At 45.8% G+C, this 17,604-nt stretch overlaps 1 protein-coding gene across 1 annotated transcript in view; it reads left to right on the top strand.

Moving 5' to 3' along the window:
* Positions 1-1,276: 1,276 nt before the first annotated feature.
* The window catches only part of LOC135377258 (low-density lipoprotein receptor-related protein 2-like), a 94,278-nt gene continuing 77,950 nt past the window's right edge, over positions 1,277-17,604 (top strand). The window contains exon 1 of the mRNA XM_064609566.1: positions 1,277-1,427. Within this exon, the coding sequence (XP_064465636.1) occupies positions 1,343-1,427 (85 nt within the window). The 5' untranslated portion in view covers positions 1,277-1,342. The remainder of the gene's footprint in view (positions 1,428-17,604) is intronic.

Raw genomic sequence — 17,604 nt, 5'->3', positions numbered from 1 at the left:
AGAGTTTACCAAAGTACTAGATACCCAGAGTGCGAGGCAAAGTATGCAAGGGGTAAGATGCAACTTTTGCATTAGTCTCATTTGAAACACTGAAGCACGCGTGTGCCAGTGAGCTCCCATTCTGAATCCAGCTCTCTCTCCTCGCATATACAAATCGTCTGAGGCTTCCACGACTGCCGCAGGCTCTTCGCCAACTGAGAAGCGCAGTCCCAGTGCTAGAGTGTGTGGATCTTTTTGGGAAGCCACCGGCGGTCAGACCTGACCTGGTCTTTTGAAGAAGGGATAAATCCCGCTTTTTTTGTCTTCTCTGACAAAGTACCATTGCAGTAATCAAGTGCCCGGATGAGAGGGCTCGGTGGCTCAAAAGGACGTTCCATAAACGAAAGGAAATACTTCCGATATGTGCGTCGGAGTCCAACTTTCTCCCGCTCCAAGTGAAAGTTGCTCGCCCAAGGGGAGGTCACATCCGTACCGGCCCGCACCAGGCACCGCGGGGCCCCGGAACCAGCATAACCTATCCATCGCCGTGGGAACACGTGGGAACGTTGAAAAAGGTGGCTCTGCCGGGTGACGTCACAGTGACGTCGCCGTCGGAGGTGGTTGCATCAATTCACAAGAAGGGATTTCCCAGATATTTCTTGGAATAGACAACGAGGAACCTCCTGAAAATATGAACACCGTGTTGTGGGAAGACACCCTCGGTTCAATCCCGAATTCGAAAGGTTCATTGGAAGTGACCCGATTAAATGCAAACTTGTTTCGTAATTTTAAAACGTGTCCCATTAAATAAACCGATCCAATTTCCAACGTATGAATGGAATTTTTGAGAATTTCCGTCGAAATTGTGGAAACTTACTTTGGTTCCAATGGAGAGATTTCCGGGTCTTGGAGAACGTTCTCCAGATTGACGAAGGAATCTGATTTTCTTACGAAAATTAATGAATCTTCCTCAATGTGATTACTCGCAAAATGGTAGAAAAGCCCCGTGCCACCCTCAACTGAAGTCGAGCAGAGCATTCATGGTGAAAAAGAAATTCCGTTAAAGGGGTGAGGCATCTGCGTTTCTTCTGAGCAAGCAAGGGACGAAAAACCCGACGGGATGTCATGCGGGAAATAAAAGCGAATTTGTACATCGGGTTATGGACCGAAAATGTCCGCAATACCATTTAGTCACCCCCGTCGACATGCCGGCATTCCAAGTGGCTCTACCTGCCGCGCCGGGCTGCTACTACTACTACTACTACGGTCAATGTGCGCATGCGTACAACAAGCGCAGGCGCATCACCTTTACGGTAGCCTCTCAGTGTTCACCATCGGCTGTAGGATGAGCTAATGTGTTGAAATGGGCATTTCGGATAAACGCCTAGTACTCGGTACAGTTTGCCTTTTGCTATGTGCTGCGTGTGCATCCAGATCTGCAGAAGTCGGTAAGTCGGTTGGGACACGTTGCTGTCACTGGCAGCGACCTGTCAAAATCCAACGTGGCACGGGTTAATCTCTCATGGCGTCTGCCGGTCAGTGACGTTTCGGCACCATCTCGGGGTTGTCGACAGGTGTTGGGAAGCAGGTGATGATTTTCGGTTGATACGTGACGAGGTTGAGCACAGTTGACCTCAACTCACCCTCGTCACAACTTTTTACTGCTTGTTTTATACGACGTTCGCGATTATTCGTAGAAAAAAACTTTTCGTGTATTTATTTATTTATTTTTTCAACTCCGCTTCATAAAACCATTTTCAAGGGCTCGGACATTGCGGAACAATTTGATCAAAAACTTTCCTCGTTCTTGTTGTTTGATTGCCTTTGAATGGCTGCGATCCAACAAGGCGGCGATTTATCCAGACCCCCCCGAACTTTTTTTCCCATGCACTCTAGAGTGGGCCCAGTGCAATTTCAACTTTAGACATGTCGGCAATAATACATATAGAGCTGTAATGATGACAACCTAATTTTTTGCAACGCCCCCTCATGGTTGACATTGTGGATAAACAGCGAGGTGGTGGAAATATTTGGTTGCCGCCCCCTTTACGAATAGCAATCAGTGAGCTCGATCTCCACACAATTACAAGTGAAAACTTTGTTCTAGCAGAGTGCTAAAAACCGGGGGGGGTCCAGCCTTGAACAGCATACGACATGGGGGTAATGAAGCACTATGTGACTGACGACAAAATGAGGGCAGAGAGGGATTTGATGTGTTTTTGTGGCCTTGAGTTACCCGTTTTTGCACGCATACATCTCAAGACGAAAAGACATTCTCCCGGTCACCTTTCTCTGTCTGTATCCATCTTTCAATCGATAACATGCATTTTGCTGGAGTATGTAAACACGGATTCTTCCAAACAGATTTTGAGCGGCACTCACTTATATTTTGTTAGGATATATTGTAATGCCTTTTATTTAAAGTAATAATAATACTAATAAAACAAATAAATTGGATGAAATCACGAAATAATGCACTGTGCGGCTCTGCTTGGGCTGTCGAAAGTGTGATTTCCTCATGCAGTGCTTCACTCACGCTTTGATTACGTCGTTGTATTGTATTTCATCAGGCTAAAGTCAAAGGAGCATCCTAATTTATATGGGAGAGCCAACTCTTTGTAAAGTTTGCGGCCGAAAATAGCGTGCGTCACGAGGCCAAAATGGCTTTCCTTTAAAAACTAGCGTTAGCCTTAGTGTGTTTCCGAAATGTCTTCTCTCCGATAGGACTGAAGGCAAAGAAGCGTGGGAGGGGTTGTGCAAACATGCTAAATTGAGCAAAGCAAACAGGTTTTCCCGGCGATTTTAATCCAAGTTCCAGCTAAATTAATCCATGCCCCATAAAGTTTGCATGACACGTGGATTAATTTCGATGGCACTTGGATTAAAATCACCGGGAAAACCTGTAGTTTAGGCGCCATTTTCACCTGATTATACCTGAACGTAATTATACAAGGTGTATCGTATTAGTATGCGGCAGACTGTTCCACTTAATAGACCACAAATCCCACCAGGGACTAGTTTCCAGGGGCACTGCCCCCCTGAACTTTCGCTCTCAGGGTTCCAGCAGCCCATTTTCATGTGTACCTGTCGCCCGAGACAGACTCACTTTCATCTCTGTTACCGCAGAGTGAAAACGAACACAAGACGAAATTCACCCACCCAATCATTCCCTGTGGGATATGCGGACTCTCTACGCGAACGGTAGCCATTCAGACGCAGATTTCGCTCCAGCAAAGGATTTTCATATCTGCTGTCTTATTTGCCTGAGCCATGGCAGGAAGAGCCTTTTTGGTGACACCCTTTGCAGACGATACCATATTGCGCTTTTGACGGGAACACGCCACCGCTCGCTTTGTCTTATAGCACTTCATGAAACAATTAGCCAGAGGATAGAAAGGTAGCAAGCGAGCTGCTGGTATGCATCCATAACATAAAAACCCGAGACTGGGGACGAAAAAAAAAAAACCTGCGACCTTGTCTGTGTTGTCGTTTTTTGTCCCCCCAGTCTCGGGTTTTTATGTTATGAATCAGTATTTCAGTTTGTGCTGCGCAAACGCCAATTTCGTTTTCGCCTGAAGGTAATGACGAACGCGAGGGGGCCTCCCCATATGCGTTACATCCTCCACCGTCATTGGATTGTATAGACGAGTCGTTTATAATAAGCACACCAATGGTTAGGTTAGGTTGGGTTGGGTTGGGTCAAGCCTCGCATGCTGTGAGGGACTTCCGACGCCACTTCTAACGGCGGTCATGTCATCTCCATGCGCCCATGTTTACCTAGGAGTACACCACAGATAGCGTTGGGAATTCCGGGCCACTCTTACGGTCCCGGGACGTCTGGACTTTCCCCGACTAATCCCAGGACGGGGTTAATGTAAAACCGAAACAGCACGCTTTTACGCAGTCCTTGTCTAGTAACGCAAATGTCTCCTGTGTGCGTTTTGTCTCCTCGGCGTTCTGTCGCTGCGTATTAATCGAAACATAATGCATAATGTAAAACCCCGAGACTAGGGAACACGAAAGGACAGACAGAAAGGAACACGAAAGGACAGACACGAAGTGAGACTTCGTGTTTGTGTCTGTCCTTTCGTGTTCCCTAGTCTCGGGGTTTTACATTATGTATCATCTTCACCAGCTCGCTTGCTTCCTAACCATTTTTTCATAACCGAAACATTCATTTTTAATATGCGACACGTTTTATGTTCTCCTCAAATAAAAGGCTCGTTTTTATTCGCAGTTGTCACGCCTACCGATTTATTTCATACTGTCTATAATGAATACGGAACAAAGATTCCACTTCCAAAAAAATTCTATTTACAACCTTTTTTAACAAACACCAAAACCGTATTTATACCAGCAGATCAGTGGGCAGTTACGTGGCAACTTACTTTACAGTTTACTCTTACCATCTTGTATTTGCATTCTTTCTTGCACCACGTGTTGTTTCTTTTTTTTAAAATAAATTTATGTTGTGTTGTTGTGTACTTTTTTTTTTATATCGTAACATTGTTCGCTGCTCTGCCTAGACGGGGGTTCGGTCCGCCTTTGCAAGGGAAATGAGCGAAAGAAAACCCAAACTCCATCTGTGAACGCACGGAGTACCGTATTTTCCTGTATATAACGTGCACCCCTAAAAACGGGCCGAATTTGAAAAATGTTGGATGTATAACGCGCACCGCAATGGTGCTTCTGTACTGCCACCAGTATACACGATAAACCAAAGCGGTGTATCATATATGCATATGCTGTATTTGAAACGCTACAGCTTCGGAGCGACGCGAGCGCCACGCTGTGGCGGGAGCTCGCATAAATCTACTGTCGCGCGGCGGCAGCTTGTTAGCTATCACATTCTCTGTTTGTCGAATTCTTCGCACGTTGTGCCATGGAAAACGAAAGTCCTAATCGATGGTCGTCGAGAGGCAACTATTGCTGCGATGATATCCACGCCTCGTGTAACCCGCTTCTCGGGAAGGATAGGAGAGAACGTTGGATGACAACAGTTCATTGAATTGAATAAGTTCATCTACGCGTTCATTTACAATGTGCGGCACATTTTATTTTACGGTGAGGAGAGTACTAACCTTTAAACGCGTGTTGCAGCCAAGAGAAAAGTGGGTACCAACGAAGAGAACTGTCGTATGTCGGTGACAAGACGAGCGATTTTTGTATATCCACGGCCTCTCCTGATGCCGACGTGGACGCGGCTGGCATGCTACGGTGGCTGGGCTACATATTTCTCAATCATTGGCAACTCTGGCTTCCTGAAGCATGCGCAAAAAAGGCCATGGAGTTCTCATTGACGAGGATTTCCGGGGACAGTCAATGAACGCCGTGTTAGTCATGCCACCCTTCTTAGTGGGGCACCTAGCTCAATTTAGTGAAGATAACATGGACCTGGCGTGCCATATATCACGAGTAATGATACCTATATAAATAAAAATACGTAAAATACACGGAATACTCGAATTCTGGTCACACTTGTGCCCTACATGGGTGTAGGAAAAATCGTCCCCGGAGAAAACGTCTCCCGGAGAAAATGTCCCCCGGAAATCGTCCCCGCAAGAAAAGTATCAAGAAAAGTAGTTTTCGTCAAACGTCTCCGGGGACGATTTTTCCGGATCCCGCCCTACATGGGCGACATATTCCACATGTGTTCTGTGCTGGTGAATTTGCTTAGCCGTGTGCTAAAGCCCCCCCCCCCCCCCCATACCTATGCGCAAACACAACACACTCGCCTCGTCACTCTACAGCATGACTATGCGCGCGCTTTCCGCGAGTGGCGCTGTAGCACAATAACTAGTGGCGCCAGTGTTGCTAGGTCTACTGAAATTTCAGTAGATCTACTTGACTTCGAATCGGTCTACTGAAATACTGGAAAAACATATCAGAACGCGCTTAAATCTACTACCTTTTTTTTTTTTTTTTTGCCTCAAGCCTGGTTTTACATAGCGACTCCAATTCATGTTTGCTGACACTGTCTGGTTGCATCATAGTCCGCGTACGAGCGAGAAAACAATGTCGTTTTGACATAGTGAGGGGTCTACGCGTTATGTGGCATCTGCGAATAGCCACCTTTAAAAGAGCGAGCGGCTGCGCAAGTAAATCAATTTCTAACACATAGATTGCAGAAGTATGCATATTCCACGGGACACCCGCGGAAACATAGCAAACATGAAGACACGTTCCGTCGTTAGGAAGTTTCGTTATGAACCTCCTCTGCTAGCAGCGTTCGAGCACGTGCGTGGAACGGATATTTCCTTATGTCAGCCTCATGAAAAATGAAAAAGCTTTCACTGGACTGCTGCACATCAAGCGACTGATAGGAGACAAGAACTTCTATACTACGCCGTGACTTAGTAGAAAGTGACCGTACATATGTATGAGCGACAGTACATGATCGAATGACGATGTGCAAGCACGTCTTGACTCTGTGCAACAAATAAGGCGTATATTTTCCTTATTCTATCGCCTATATTGTGATAGTTTCTGTTTATTTATCATATGGCCTACTATAGTTAGGTCGCCGTGGAGCGTTTTACCCTTGTTTATAGTACATATACTGAATTCTACTGATTTTTCTGATGCCGACCTCCTGAATTTTCGCCTAAGTGACCTGGCAACACTGAGTGGCCTCTGGCGAAACGCAGGTCGCCTATACTTGAGTCTCCTCTCTGCTTTCCGTTTCGCGTCCCTTCTCAATCACGCCATTCTTCTGAAATGAATTCAAAATTATTGACTGCTGAATAGCACCATCATTAACCTTTATGAAGTCCAGTGCCATTTAGCCGGTTTTGTCAACTGACTCTAAGAGATATGGGAGAGAGCCACAGCACACTCTGGAAGTGGCTAGAAGTTGTACGTCACCGACCTGAAAAGGAACTCTGCAGGCACCGTTAGGTCACACGCATGACCTCTTCAGAACGCTTTTTTTACTTATAACGCGCGCGTTATACACCGGAAAATACGGTATGGTGGTTAGTATGCATAGGGTTCTTCGTTTTCGGGTTAGACCCGATTTTTCACGATAGTTCCCCCCCCCCCCCCCCGAACAAATTTTCAAGAATTCGGGTAACACTCGGTATCAGTGTTGTACGTAGCGGCGCTACCGTATCCGTTACTTTTTTCGGTAGCGGAGTAGAGATCGCGCTACTTTTTTAAATTGGTAACGAAAGAAGTACTTCCGCTGCATGTACTACCGCTACTTTCCGAGCTGGGGTGCGCGACAACACGACTTCGACCTATCATCAAACCTCCACTCTGCCTGCCTTCGATCAAGCTGCCCGATATCACAACTCATTCTGGGAAGAGCGGGCAAATAGCCGAAAGGAGGGCACAGAGGCCGTTATCTTACAAAGAGGATGTGTCCTCCACGTGTTCCCTATTTGGGATGAACCTTCTTGAAGATTTGGTGCATTGTCAGAGTTGTCTGCAAACTGACGTCACTCCATTCTGGAGCCGTCCTCCCTAGCTATGAGTCATGACATTCCACATGACATTGCACCACGTACGCTTAGGTGCTTGACAGTTGCCATTTCTTGTCCGCTGCAATGGAGGGACCATGGCCTGCTACAGTACAAAACAGTAGCGTGGTGTTCAGATGTCTACTATGCGCCTCGGTGGGAAAGCTTTATCTGTGCGTCAAGGAAGTCAACGTCCAATTTGAAAAAGCACACCATGGTATGTTTACCAACTTCTCGTTCCGGGCAATCCGAGTTCTTTTTGTGACAAAGCTGTTGGGCCTTTTATCGGTAGACTTGCTTTGTGCTTTATTTGCTTCAGAGGAAGAGAAAAAGATATGCAGGATACCGAGTAGGCTTTAGTAAATCTGTAAAAAAACGGTTTTCAAAATTTTAGCCTTCAGGCAACCTACGTGTAACCTCCATTGGACGTCGATTTATTATTTTGAGATATTGTTTTATTTTATTATTTATTATTTTAAGACGTTTGAAGTACGTCATCAACGATAATGTTTGTTTCTTTCCTAAAAAGTAGCGCATGAAGTATCGCGTTACTTTTTACGGGTAATGGTAGCGGTATTCCGCTACTTTTAGGTACGTGTAACGATATCGGGATTTCGTTACTTTTTGCTCAAGTAGCGCGTATCGGTATAGCGCTACCTTTTTCGGGTAGCGGGTACAACACTGCTCGGTATCTACCCGAAATCGTTGCTGTCCTTCAACTTGTCGATCTAGGTAAACCGTCGGAAAAGTGAATCATAATATCAGCAAAGAGAGATATTTTATGACAACCTCCTCCTTCCTGTTTGCCCTCCGTTTGTAATCCCCTCCTACAGGAGTCAAAGACCAACTTCTGTGGAGCTCGGGCAAGTGTTTGAATACCGTGGTCATTCACTATCCCCGAGCGGAAATATAAAGATTATTGTCGCAGCAGCGGCATGTTTCATATGCCTCTCGTTTCACCCGAAAATTCCCAGATGACATATCAAACAGAGATCGTAGCGGCCGATTTCTCCCCGAATTCTCGTGCGTAAATATAGCCATCCGATTTTTCCCTCCCGAATTTGAAGAACCCTGAGTATGCACCATGGTGTAAAGGTCACAACAGGGACACGGAAATGGACATTTCAAAACTTGCCAAGCAACATGATGTGAATACCTCCACCTGCTTACAATGTCCAGGAAAATTGGGGTTTCCGAAAAGACTCTCTTTTTTCCCCTTCCTTTGCGCTGTTATTACTCCTCAAACGATACGGAGAGAGTGCTTGCGCTAAGGACACAGTATTGGCATTCAATATGTGGGCTCCAAATGAAATAACTCGTAATTGTTACGCCAGTATTCACCGCAAATACCGGAACAGACCTCTGAGTGTCCGGAGTGCCATCGTAAGTCGTTCTATCCTCACAACAGTAATGAAAACGTGGGGGAGTTTCGGTACTGAAAAATAACTAAAAAATCACATTTATTTGGAGGGAACTTTTGCCGTGTACTGCGAGTAATTTTATCGAGTTTTAATTGAAATAAACTTAATTCCTCGAATTGAACACATCAATTGCCTCTTGGTCATGTGTGTTTTGCAAGTCAGAGCTTGGTTTGGTGCCAGCCTGAAATAAATTGTGACTGCGAATTAAATTACTGTCGTTATTCGAGGTTGCGTATTAAAACAGAATGGAAAACATCAAGTCATTAGGAATGATTTGATTGACCTGTAGAGGCAGAGCGCCAATGAGAGAGACACGAAATTCACACACACGAATAATCAGAGCATACTCAAAGGCTGCATTTGGGTGCTGTCTCTGTTTTGTATCAATCCCGGAATCCCATCCCGGGATTCGTCAGGAAAAAATCCCTAAATCCTGGGACTGCAAAAATTGCCCGGGATTCCCCAACACTAGATGTGAACCAGCAGATGGCCTCTTGCCGGTAATAGCGACATACGGTCCCTAGAAAATCTTCATTGCGGATTACATATTAAGAAAAATATTACTTATTGACATTATCTACTTATTTAAAATAGTTCTCGTTAAGAACCCACGAAATAAGCAGGAGCAAATGCAGTTTGAGTTTGAAAAAGGGAAGAAATGGAATCCGTCACGTGGCGAATTCTGCTACTCCCATAAAGAAAAAAAAAAAGCCTCCCAGAAAGGGAGAGAAAAACATGAACCCTCCCGGCCATTCCCTAGAAGCAGTGTTGTACGTAGCGCCGTTTCCATACTTTTTTCCGTATCGCGATACATTGTTAAATCGGTATCTGGAAAAGTATTTCCGTTACAAATTTATGGTAACGCGATCTCCGTATCTTTACGGATACTGCTACTTGTTTAGTGCCCCACCCTTTCGTCGCCGACCGTATTTCTTACTCTTATTCATTGTCAATGGCCCGCCTAGCCTTCGACAAGAAGCCTGTGGAAACGCCTACGTGCTCCCGTAACAGGAATTAAGGAATTATACCGAATGCATGTTCACTTTGTCTTTGAACCTTGTGGAGATAACCTCGCTGTGATCACCAAAAGGGTTGAGGTCAACGAACAGGGGTCAAGTCCTTGAGAGTACGCTCTGGATTCCACTGCTGAGCTGCCGTGTCGCACCGAGTCATGCTGACACGTGGCATTGTTAACTTCGGAGAGGTTTCCTTCGTCACTGGACTCCGAGACTAAGGTAATTGTCATACTGGCCTCTGTCAGCTGCCGGAGACCACGGCCAGCTAGGATGGCTGAAGAAGACGCTATTGATAAAAGTCAAGCAAGGTGTCCGAGCTACATAATAAATATGCTGTTCTTTTACTGCAAAACTGTCTTCTCCCAATTTGCTATTACAATAAATGGGGTGTTCACGTAAGCGATCTTTCTAAGTTGCATCATCTTCGCATTTCAAACACAAGTATCGGGTAGAGTATCGCGTTACTTTTTTCTATTAACGGTAGCGGTACTCCGTACCAGTGTTGTACGTAGCGCCGTTACTAGTAGCGGCGCTACTGTATCCGTTACTTTTCTCGGTAGCGGAGTAGAGATCGCGCTACTTTTTAAAACTGGTAACGAAAGAAGTACTTCCGCTACAAATTTGCGGTAGCGCAATCTTTGAGCGCTACCGCTACTTTCCGAGCTGGGGTTCGCGACAACTCGACTTCGACCTATCATCAAACCTCCACTCTGCCTGCCTTCGATCAAGCTGCCCGATATCACAACTCATTCTGGGAAGACCGGGCAAATAGCCGAAAGGAGGGCACAGAGGCCGTTATCTTACAAAGAGGGTGTGTCCTCCACGTGTTCCCTATTTGGGATGAACCTTCTTGAAGATTTGGTGCATTGTCGGAGTTGTCTGCAAACTGACGTCACTCCATTCTGGAGCCGTCCTCGCTAGCTATGAGTCATGACATTCCACCACGTGCGCTCAGGTGCTTGACAGTTGCCATTTCTTGTCCGCTGCAATGGAGGGACCATGGCCTGCTACAGTACACAACAGTAGCGTGGTGTTGCGCCTCGGTGGGAAAGCTTTATCTGTGCGTCAAGGAAGTCAACGTCCAATTTGAAAAAGCACACCATGGTATGTTTACTAACTTCTCCTTCCGGGCAATCAGAGTTCTTTTTGTGACAAAGCTGTTGAGCCTTTTGTCGGTAGACTTGCTTTGTGCTTTATTTGCTTTAGAGGAAGAGAAAAAGATATGCAGGATACCGAGTAGGCCTTAGTAAATCTGTAAAAAAAACGGTTATCAAAATTTTAGCCTTCAGGCAACCTACGTGTAACCTCCATTGGACGTCGATTTATTATTTTGAGATAGTTTTATTTTATTGTTTTAAGACGTTTGAAGTACGTCATCAATGACACTTTGTTTCTTTCCTAAAAAGTAGCGCATGAAGTATCGCGTTACTTTTTACGGGTAACGGTAGCGGTATTGCGCTACCTTTTTCGGGTAGCGGGTACAATACTGAAAAGAGCACTTCAACAAACGAGCCAGCCAGTCTGGCTTCATCCGTCAACTGAAACGATGTCTGGTTCAGTGGGCAATGTACGGGGAATGTGCGTCCTGGGCCGACTTCTAAGGGAACTGTGCCGACATATGCCGTCTGAGGAAAACCCAGGCACCGGGATTAGGTCGGTTGACGGGCGTCCATAGCAGCCAATCAGAGAGCCATTTCTGCCTCAAAGGAGAATCCTCTCACGAAATATAAAAAATGTATATTTGAATGCGATGCTGTGGAAAGAAGCGGAAGAGGCAGACTTTCTGTTGCCGGTATTCCGCACCGTGTGAATGTGTCACTCGAATCTTCCGTGAGGATATCGCGGTGGAAGCCAAATCTGCGGTTGGACACGCGTTCTTCCATGAAATACTCACCAGGCGGGTCGGCCTTTTCAGTGGATCGGATGCGCTTGGCTTGGTCACTAGCTTCGTATGTCTACATGCAGCCACTGTACTGTAGCTACGGTTTCAGTTTCGGAATGTAATGTCTTGCTCTTCTCCCGTGTCGCACAGGATGCACAGCGGGGTACCTTGTCCTCGTTAGCAATCTTCCTGTCTCTAGCCTGGGAAATGAGGCCTCTACATAATTTCTCCTTTTCTATTATTGCTGAATAGCAGATATCTTGTTCTATTTCTACTAGATATCTCTTTTCTTGTTATGCCGTTGTTTGACTGTCCGGTGGTGTCTTTGCTAGGTTCCAGTCCGTATATGGAAGGTAACGGACTTGCATCGATCGCTCCTTGGATGGCGAAGGCTCGTTCATGGTTCTCTCTTCACGTACGAATCGCTGGAGGGGTGAAGCGTTTCCTATGTTCCAGGGCGCTTTATTCTTTCCGTGGGCAGGACTCCTTTCCTCGAGTGACGACGAGACCATTGAGTCCAACGTTTCCTAATGTGATATTCTCTGGTGTATATTTATCGCATCTGGAATTCGGCATCGTAGGCTTTCTTTATAGATCTCACGTAGAGGTATTCGTTGGCCTGGTCACTGAATGAATGCGACAGTTCGATCGTTGAGGCGCAACCAACTAAGAAGCTCCCAAAAAGCAATTGAATGGATTTTGTTTGCGACGTGTTGTTGTTGAATTAGTGACCAAACAGCGGCGGTTTGAACTCACGCCTTTCGGTTCTCCTGTTGGACTTTTGGAAGGACTCTCTGATTGGTGGACGGCCGAAGCCCCCACCGTCCGCCTCGAAAAATACATTTCGAAATTTACGGTCTCGAAGCAGAGAAAATCCCGAGATGATATGCCGTGCTTAAAAATCCGATATCACTAATTAGCCGCTCAGCTTCACGAGTTTTCCATGTCCGTGAAGGTCGTTCTATTCGCTATTCCTGTATTCGCCTTGTACACTTTTAAGCTGGATATGTCGATTTTCCAGCTCTTGACATGTTAAAAAGAATGGAGATGCGAGACCCGATGTACTCCATGCTTATTAGAAGACACATCATAAAAACGGTTGAATAGACCTCTAGCGAAGAAACCTCACCGTGATGTAATCATGCCGTTGGTGCGGACGGGGAACGCCGCCGGTCGACGCTTGTGGAAGAAAGATCCAAAGGGAAAGAAGAACCACCAGTGGATCTTTCTTCCCTATGGATCATTTTTCCTGAAATCGAAGGTCGACCGACAAATGAGGTGACGTTTTTAGTCCCTTTGGTGTCGCATAATCGCATTCCCCAGAGCTCTGGCGTTCCCAGTCCATGTCCACCTCGGAAACAAAAGGATCCACCCAAGGGTTCGTCTCGAAAGTCAATGTCATAATCCTGTGCGGAATGTGCTTTGTAGAAATGAGTCACGACACCATTGCACTACTAGTCAGCAGAACTGCTTTTACTTTTCAAACCACCGTTCTCCTTATCCACAACTCCATTCTAGAGTCACTAAATAGCAGTGTTGTACGTAGCGCCGCTACTAGTAACGGCGCTACCGTATCCGTTACTTTTTTCGGTAGCGGAGTAGAGATCGCGCTACTTTTTTAAACGGGTAACGAAAGAAGTACTTCCGCTACAAATTTGCGGTAGCGCAATCTTTGAGCGCTACCGCTACTTTCCGAGCTGGGGTTCGCGACAACTCGACTTCGACCTATCATGAAACCTCCACTCTGCCTGCCTTCGATCAAGCTGGCCGATATCACAACTCATTCTGGAAAGACCGGACAAATAGCCGAAAGGAGGGCACAGAGGCCGTTATCTTACAAAGAGGATGTGTCCTCCACGTGTTCCCTATTTGGGATGAACCTTCAAGATTTGGTGCATTGTCGGAGTTGTCTGCAACTGACGTCACTCCATTCTGGAGCCGTCCTCGATAGCTATGAGTCATGACATTCCACATGACATTGCAGCACGTGCGCTCAGGTGCTTGACAGTTGCCATTTCTTGTCCGCTGCAATGGAGGGACCATGGCCTGCTACAGTACAAAACAGTAGCGTGGTGTTCAGATGTCTACTATGCGCCTCGGTGGGAAAGCTTTATCTGTGCGTCAAGGAAGTCAACGTTCAATTTGAAAAAGCACACCATGGTATGTTTACCAACTTCTCGTTCCGGGCAATCCGAGTTCTTTTTGTGACAAAGCTGTTGAGCCTTTTATCGGTAGACTTGCTTTGTGCTTTATTTGCTTTAGAGGAAGAGAAAAAGATATGCAGGATACCGAGTAGGCTTTAGTAAATCTGTAAAAAAAAACGGTTTTCAAAATTTTAGCCTTCAGGCAACCTACGTGTAACCTCCATTGGACGTCGATTTATTATTTTGAGATATTGTTTTATTTATTATTTTAAGACGTTTGAAGTACGTCATCAACGATACTGTTTGTTTCTTTCCTAAAAAGTAGCGCATGAAGTATCGCGTTACTTTTTACGGGTAACGGTAGCGGTATTCCGCTACTTTTAGGTACGTATAACGATATCGGGATTTCGTTACTTTTTGCTCAGGTAGCGCGTATCGGTATTGCGCTACCTTTTTCGGGTAGCGGGTACAACACTGCTAAATAGTGGCTCCCTATTTTTCTCCCTTCATTCGTGCGCATGAGCGTGGAGCGCTAGCCGTCCTCGTTTCACTTCTAGGTGTGAAGTCCGTCATTGAGAGCCAACTCTTATGCTGACTTCTTTTATGTCCGAACCGCTATTATTTTTTTGCGGTTCTGCTCAGGTTCGGGTTCAACAGTGTCGAGAAAATTGCAGTTCGGGTTCGGTTCCGTAACAATAACGGTTAGGGTGCGGTTCGAGTTTGGTTCGACACCCTGCTCTACAGGTTGTTTCACATAACGTGATAAAAAACTGGCGACGTACTCGCCGGTGGGACTTTCGGCAATTACCTCCTGGAAACTTTTGCCACCATTGAGGAAGGCTTTGGGTAATTTTCAATTGTGGGAAATTCATTTTTTTCAATTCAACTTGGAAAATTGCCGAGCGAACCTCACTTTTTTTCTTCCAGAAATATCGAGTCCTCCACGGCTAACCACAGACCCAACATAAACTATGCAGAGTATCTCTGAGAGAGTATGACGCAGAGTATGACAGAGTATGACGTGACATGTGCCTCTCGAGGAGGAATCCCCGCCTCTTGTTATCACTGTAGGTGAAACACCCTGTATATACCGTCTGTGTCTGTCAGTACCTAGCAACCCTAGGAAAATATTATTATTACAAAAACAGCTACTATTGAATTCTAAATCGAAATGCTTCTACATGTGGAATAGAACAATCAGTAAAAAGTGACGAAGAAGCGTTCAAACTCTCGTCCAAACAGAGTATCCAGTCACGACCCGGTACTCTTTCTCAAAGTTTCTTCTTTGCATTGTGTTACTATATACTGATAGCTGACGCGAGACTGGAAAAACCAAGGGCGCGTTGCTGGCATCGCCTAAAGATCGCAGCATCGTAGCGCCCAAATACACAGCTCTGGCCCCAAGCAGCACAATGTACTGAAAGTCGAGTGCATTGGGGGATGGACGGTATGTGTCTTATCAGTGTTCTTTAGTTTCACGGGTCTGTTCAGGGCCTCTCACCTATCCGTCCTCCCCCATTGCACTCTACTTTCAGTACATTGTGCTGCATGGGGCCAGAACCGTGCTCGTGCAATGAGCAGCGTTACGATGCTGCGATCTTCAGGCAATGCCAGCAACGCCCCCCAAGGCAGGTACGAAATTGTCGAGAGCCAAATCTAGCACACACACACACACACAAAAGAAAGAAAATACGACGTTACTATCCATACTCTACTACCGTAAGGCTATTGATAGTTTTTCTGCACTATCGATATATCGATAGTTTTGCCTCACTACCATAACACCGTCATGTTCAGGCGAGAGCAGTCATCGCGACACTTACGTTCGGAGTCATAAAATGCACTGACTCACTGCGGTTCTTATCGCTGAGCCTGTTCGGTGTGATGCCCGTCGCATAAATTTGTCTTCAATAAATGGGAGACTCCCAGGCGAAGAAGTATTGCCATGTGATATCCCGAAAGAAGGCACGTACATTGAACTGACCCACCGCCAAATATACACAAATTATAGTACTGATGCAAAAATTGACGTTTTGCTGAAGGTCATGGTTTTGTAGACAGAAGACATAAAATAAATGATCGTAGTGGAGCTGAACTGCCACAGGTAATATGTTGCAGTAGGTTGCACGTTATTGCGTTGTTTACATGGCAGAACCCCATTCACATCATGCAAAGCTCTAAAGTCCTGCACAGATACAGAATAGCCTCATGGTATCTTTCTTCATTCAGCAACGACACGTAAATAATGATGATGATGTGATGTTTCGAAGAAACGAACAACAACAATTTGTATGCATCTATACGCATCACGGAATTCATCGTATAGCTTGCTTCATTCCTCGATGTCATGTTTCCACCCTTGGATAGACAAGTTCTGGTAGTAGGTATTCCAAGTGGAACTTGTTCAGCTACGCAAGTGTCTTTACTCGGAAGTCTTTATCCCAATGAATTTCGAAGACTTTGAGGTCTGATGGTGACCTGCACACGGCAAGCGTGCAGAACCGTCACTCAGTTATGTTCAGCCGAGTCTGTATCTGATAAAAATGTTTGAGACGTCGGTAGTTGCAAGCTTCCTTTGTGGAGTTTAACTCCGATGATGTCTCGATGCTTCCTACGTGGTGTTATATTCTCGGCTCACGAAGGAGACTTGATTTCTAAAATTCCATCATCATTTATCTGCCTGTCGGCGCTTGTTCATACAAATGGCAACTCCGCAGGATCGACAACCAGTTCGCATTTCTTCACCTTGAGATGCGAGTATTTTAGCTGGAATGTTTCAGCCGCATCATTTTCGTGGTCTAGTTCATATTGCATGTGAGGACTGTTTCTCAAGCGTTTCGGATGCAGTATTTCGTTCACAATGCGGACTGTACCTGACAGATACGCTTGATGCGGCAGACAAATACTGTACATCCTAATCCTTCTTTGTTCGCGCCATAGTTTTGTTTCGCTTTGCTCTGCAGTATAGCCTCATCAAGGTCCTCAGCTTCCTGTATAGTTATCCTTGTGCCACCATTCCGCAGGTCGGCTTCACCTAACGCCTGCGTGCTTTAGGTGAAGCTCGCATTACGACACTGTCGCGTCACTCGCGGCAGGACTGCACGTGCTGGGTCTTGGCGAATTTCGGCAGCGTTGGCCACAACGAAGACGCAAAAGCGCTGCGACAGGCCTTCTTCACTCAGATTAATGGAAAACGAACAGTCGCAGCCTATTTTCTTGCCTCAATATTTATATTTGGTTTAATTCTTTTCGTACGAATTTCAGATGACAGGAATATTCTTCGGCTTCCCGAGAGACTCGTACGATCGCGATTCTACTAACGACGGCGATTCGACGTTATGATAGTTTCGGCGTCTGAGATGAAGTGAACGCACCACACGAGACGCCATTAGGAAGTGAAACTGTGGGGCACGATCGCTATTGGTGCAGCGGTTGCCCATTTCCCGACGTGGAAAGGGGGACATGGTCCCCTTTCGACCTATTTCACTTCTTATTCCAGGTCCAGGAAGAAATGAGTAATGCGTAGTTCCTTGACATTCGCATTATGCCATGCGCACGTGGTGAGCTGGCGAATGTTCGGGACTAGTGGACATAGACTTGGATCAAACGGCTTCGTCACCTACAGATATTTGCCAACATGTTTGCCCTCCATGTTTGCCATCAACATACAGGATGTGTGCGGAAAAACGTAACCCGCATTTT

Source organism: Ornithodoros turicata, chromosome 1 (genome assembly GCF_037126465.1).
Source record: "Ornithodoros turicata isolate Travis chromosome 1, ASM3712646v1, whole genome shotgun sequence".
Lineage (NCBI taxonomy): Eukaryota > Metazoa > Arthropoda > Arachnida > Ixodida > Argasidae > Ornithodoros > Ornithodoros turicata.
This window is presented reverse-complemented; position numbering and strand designations above follow the sequence as displayed.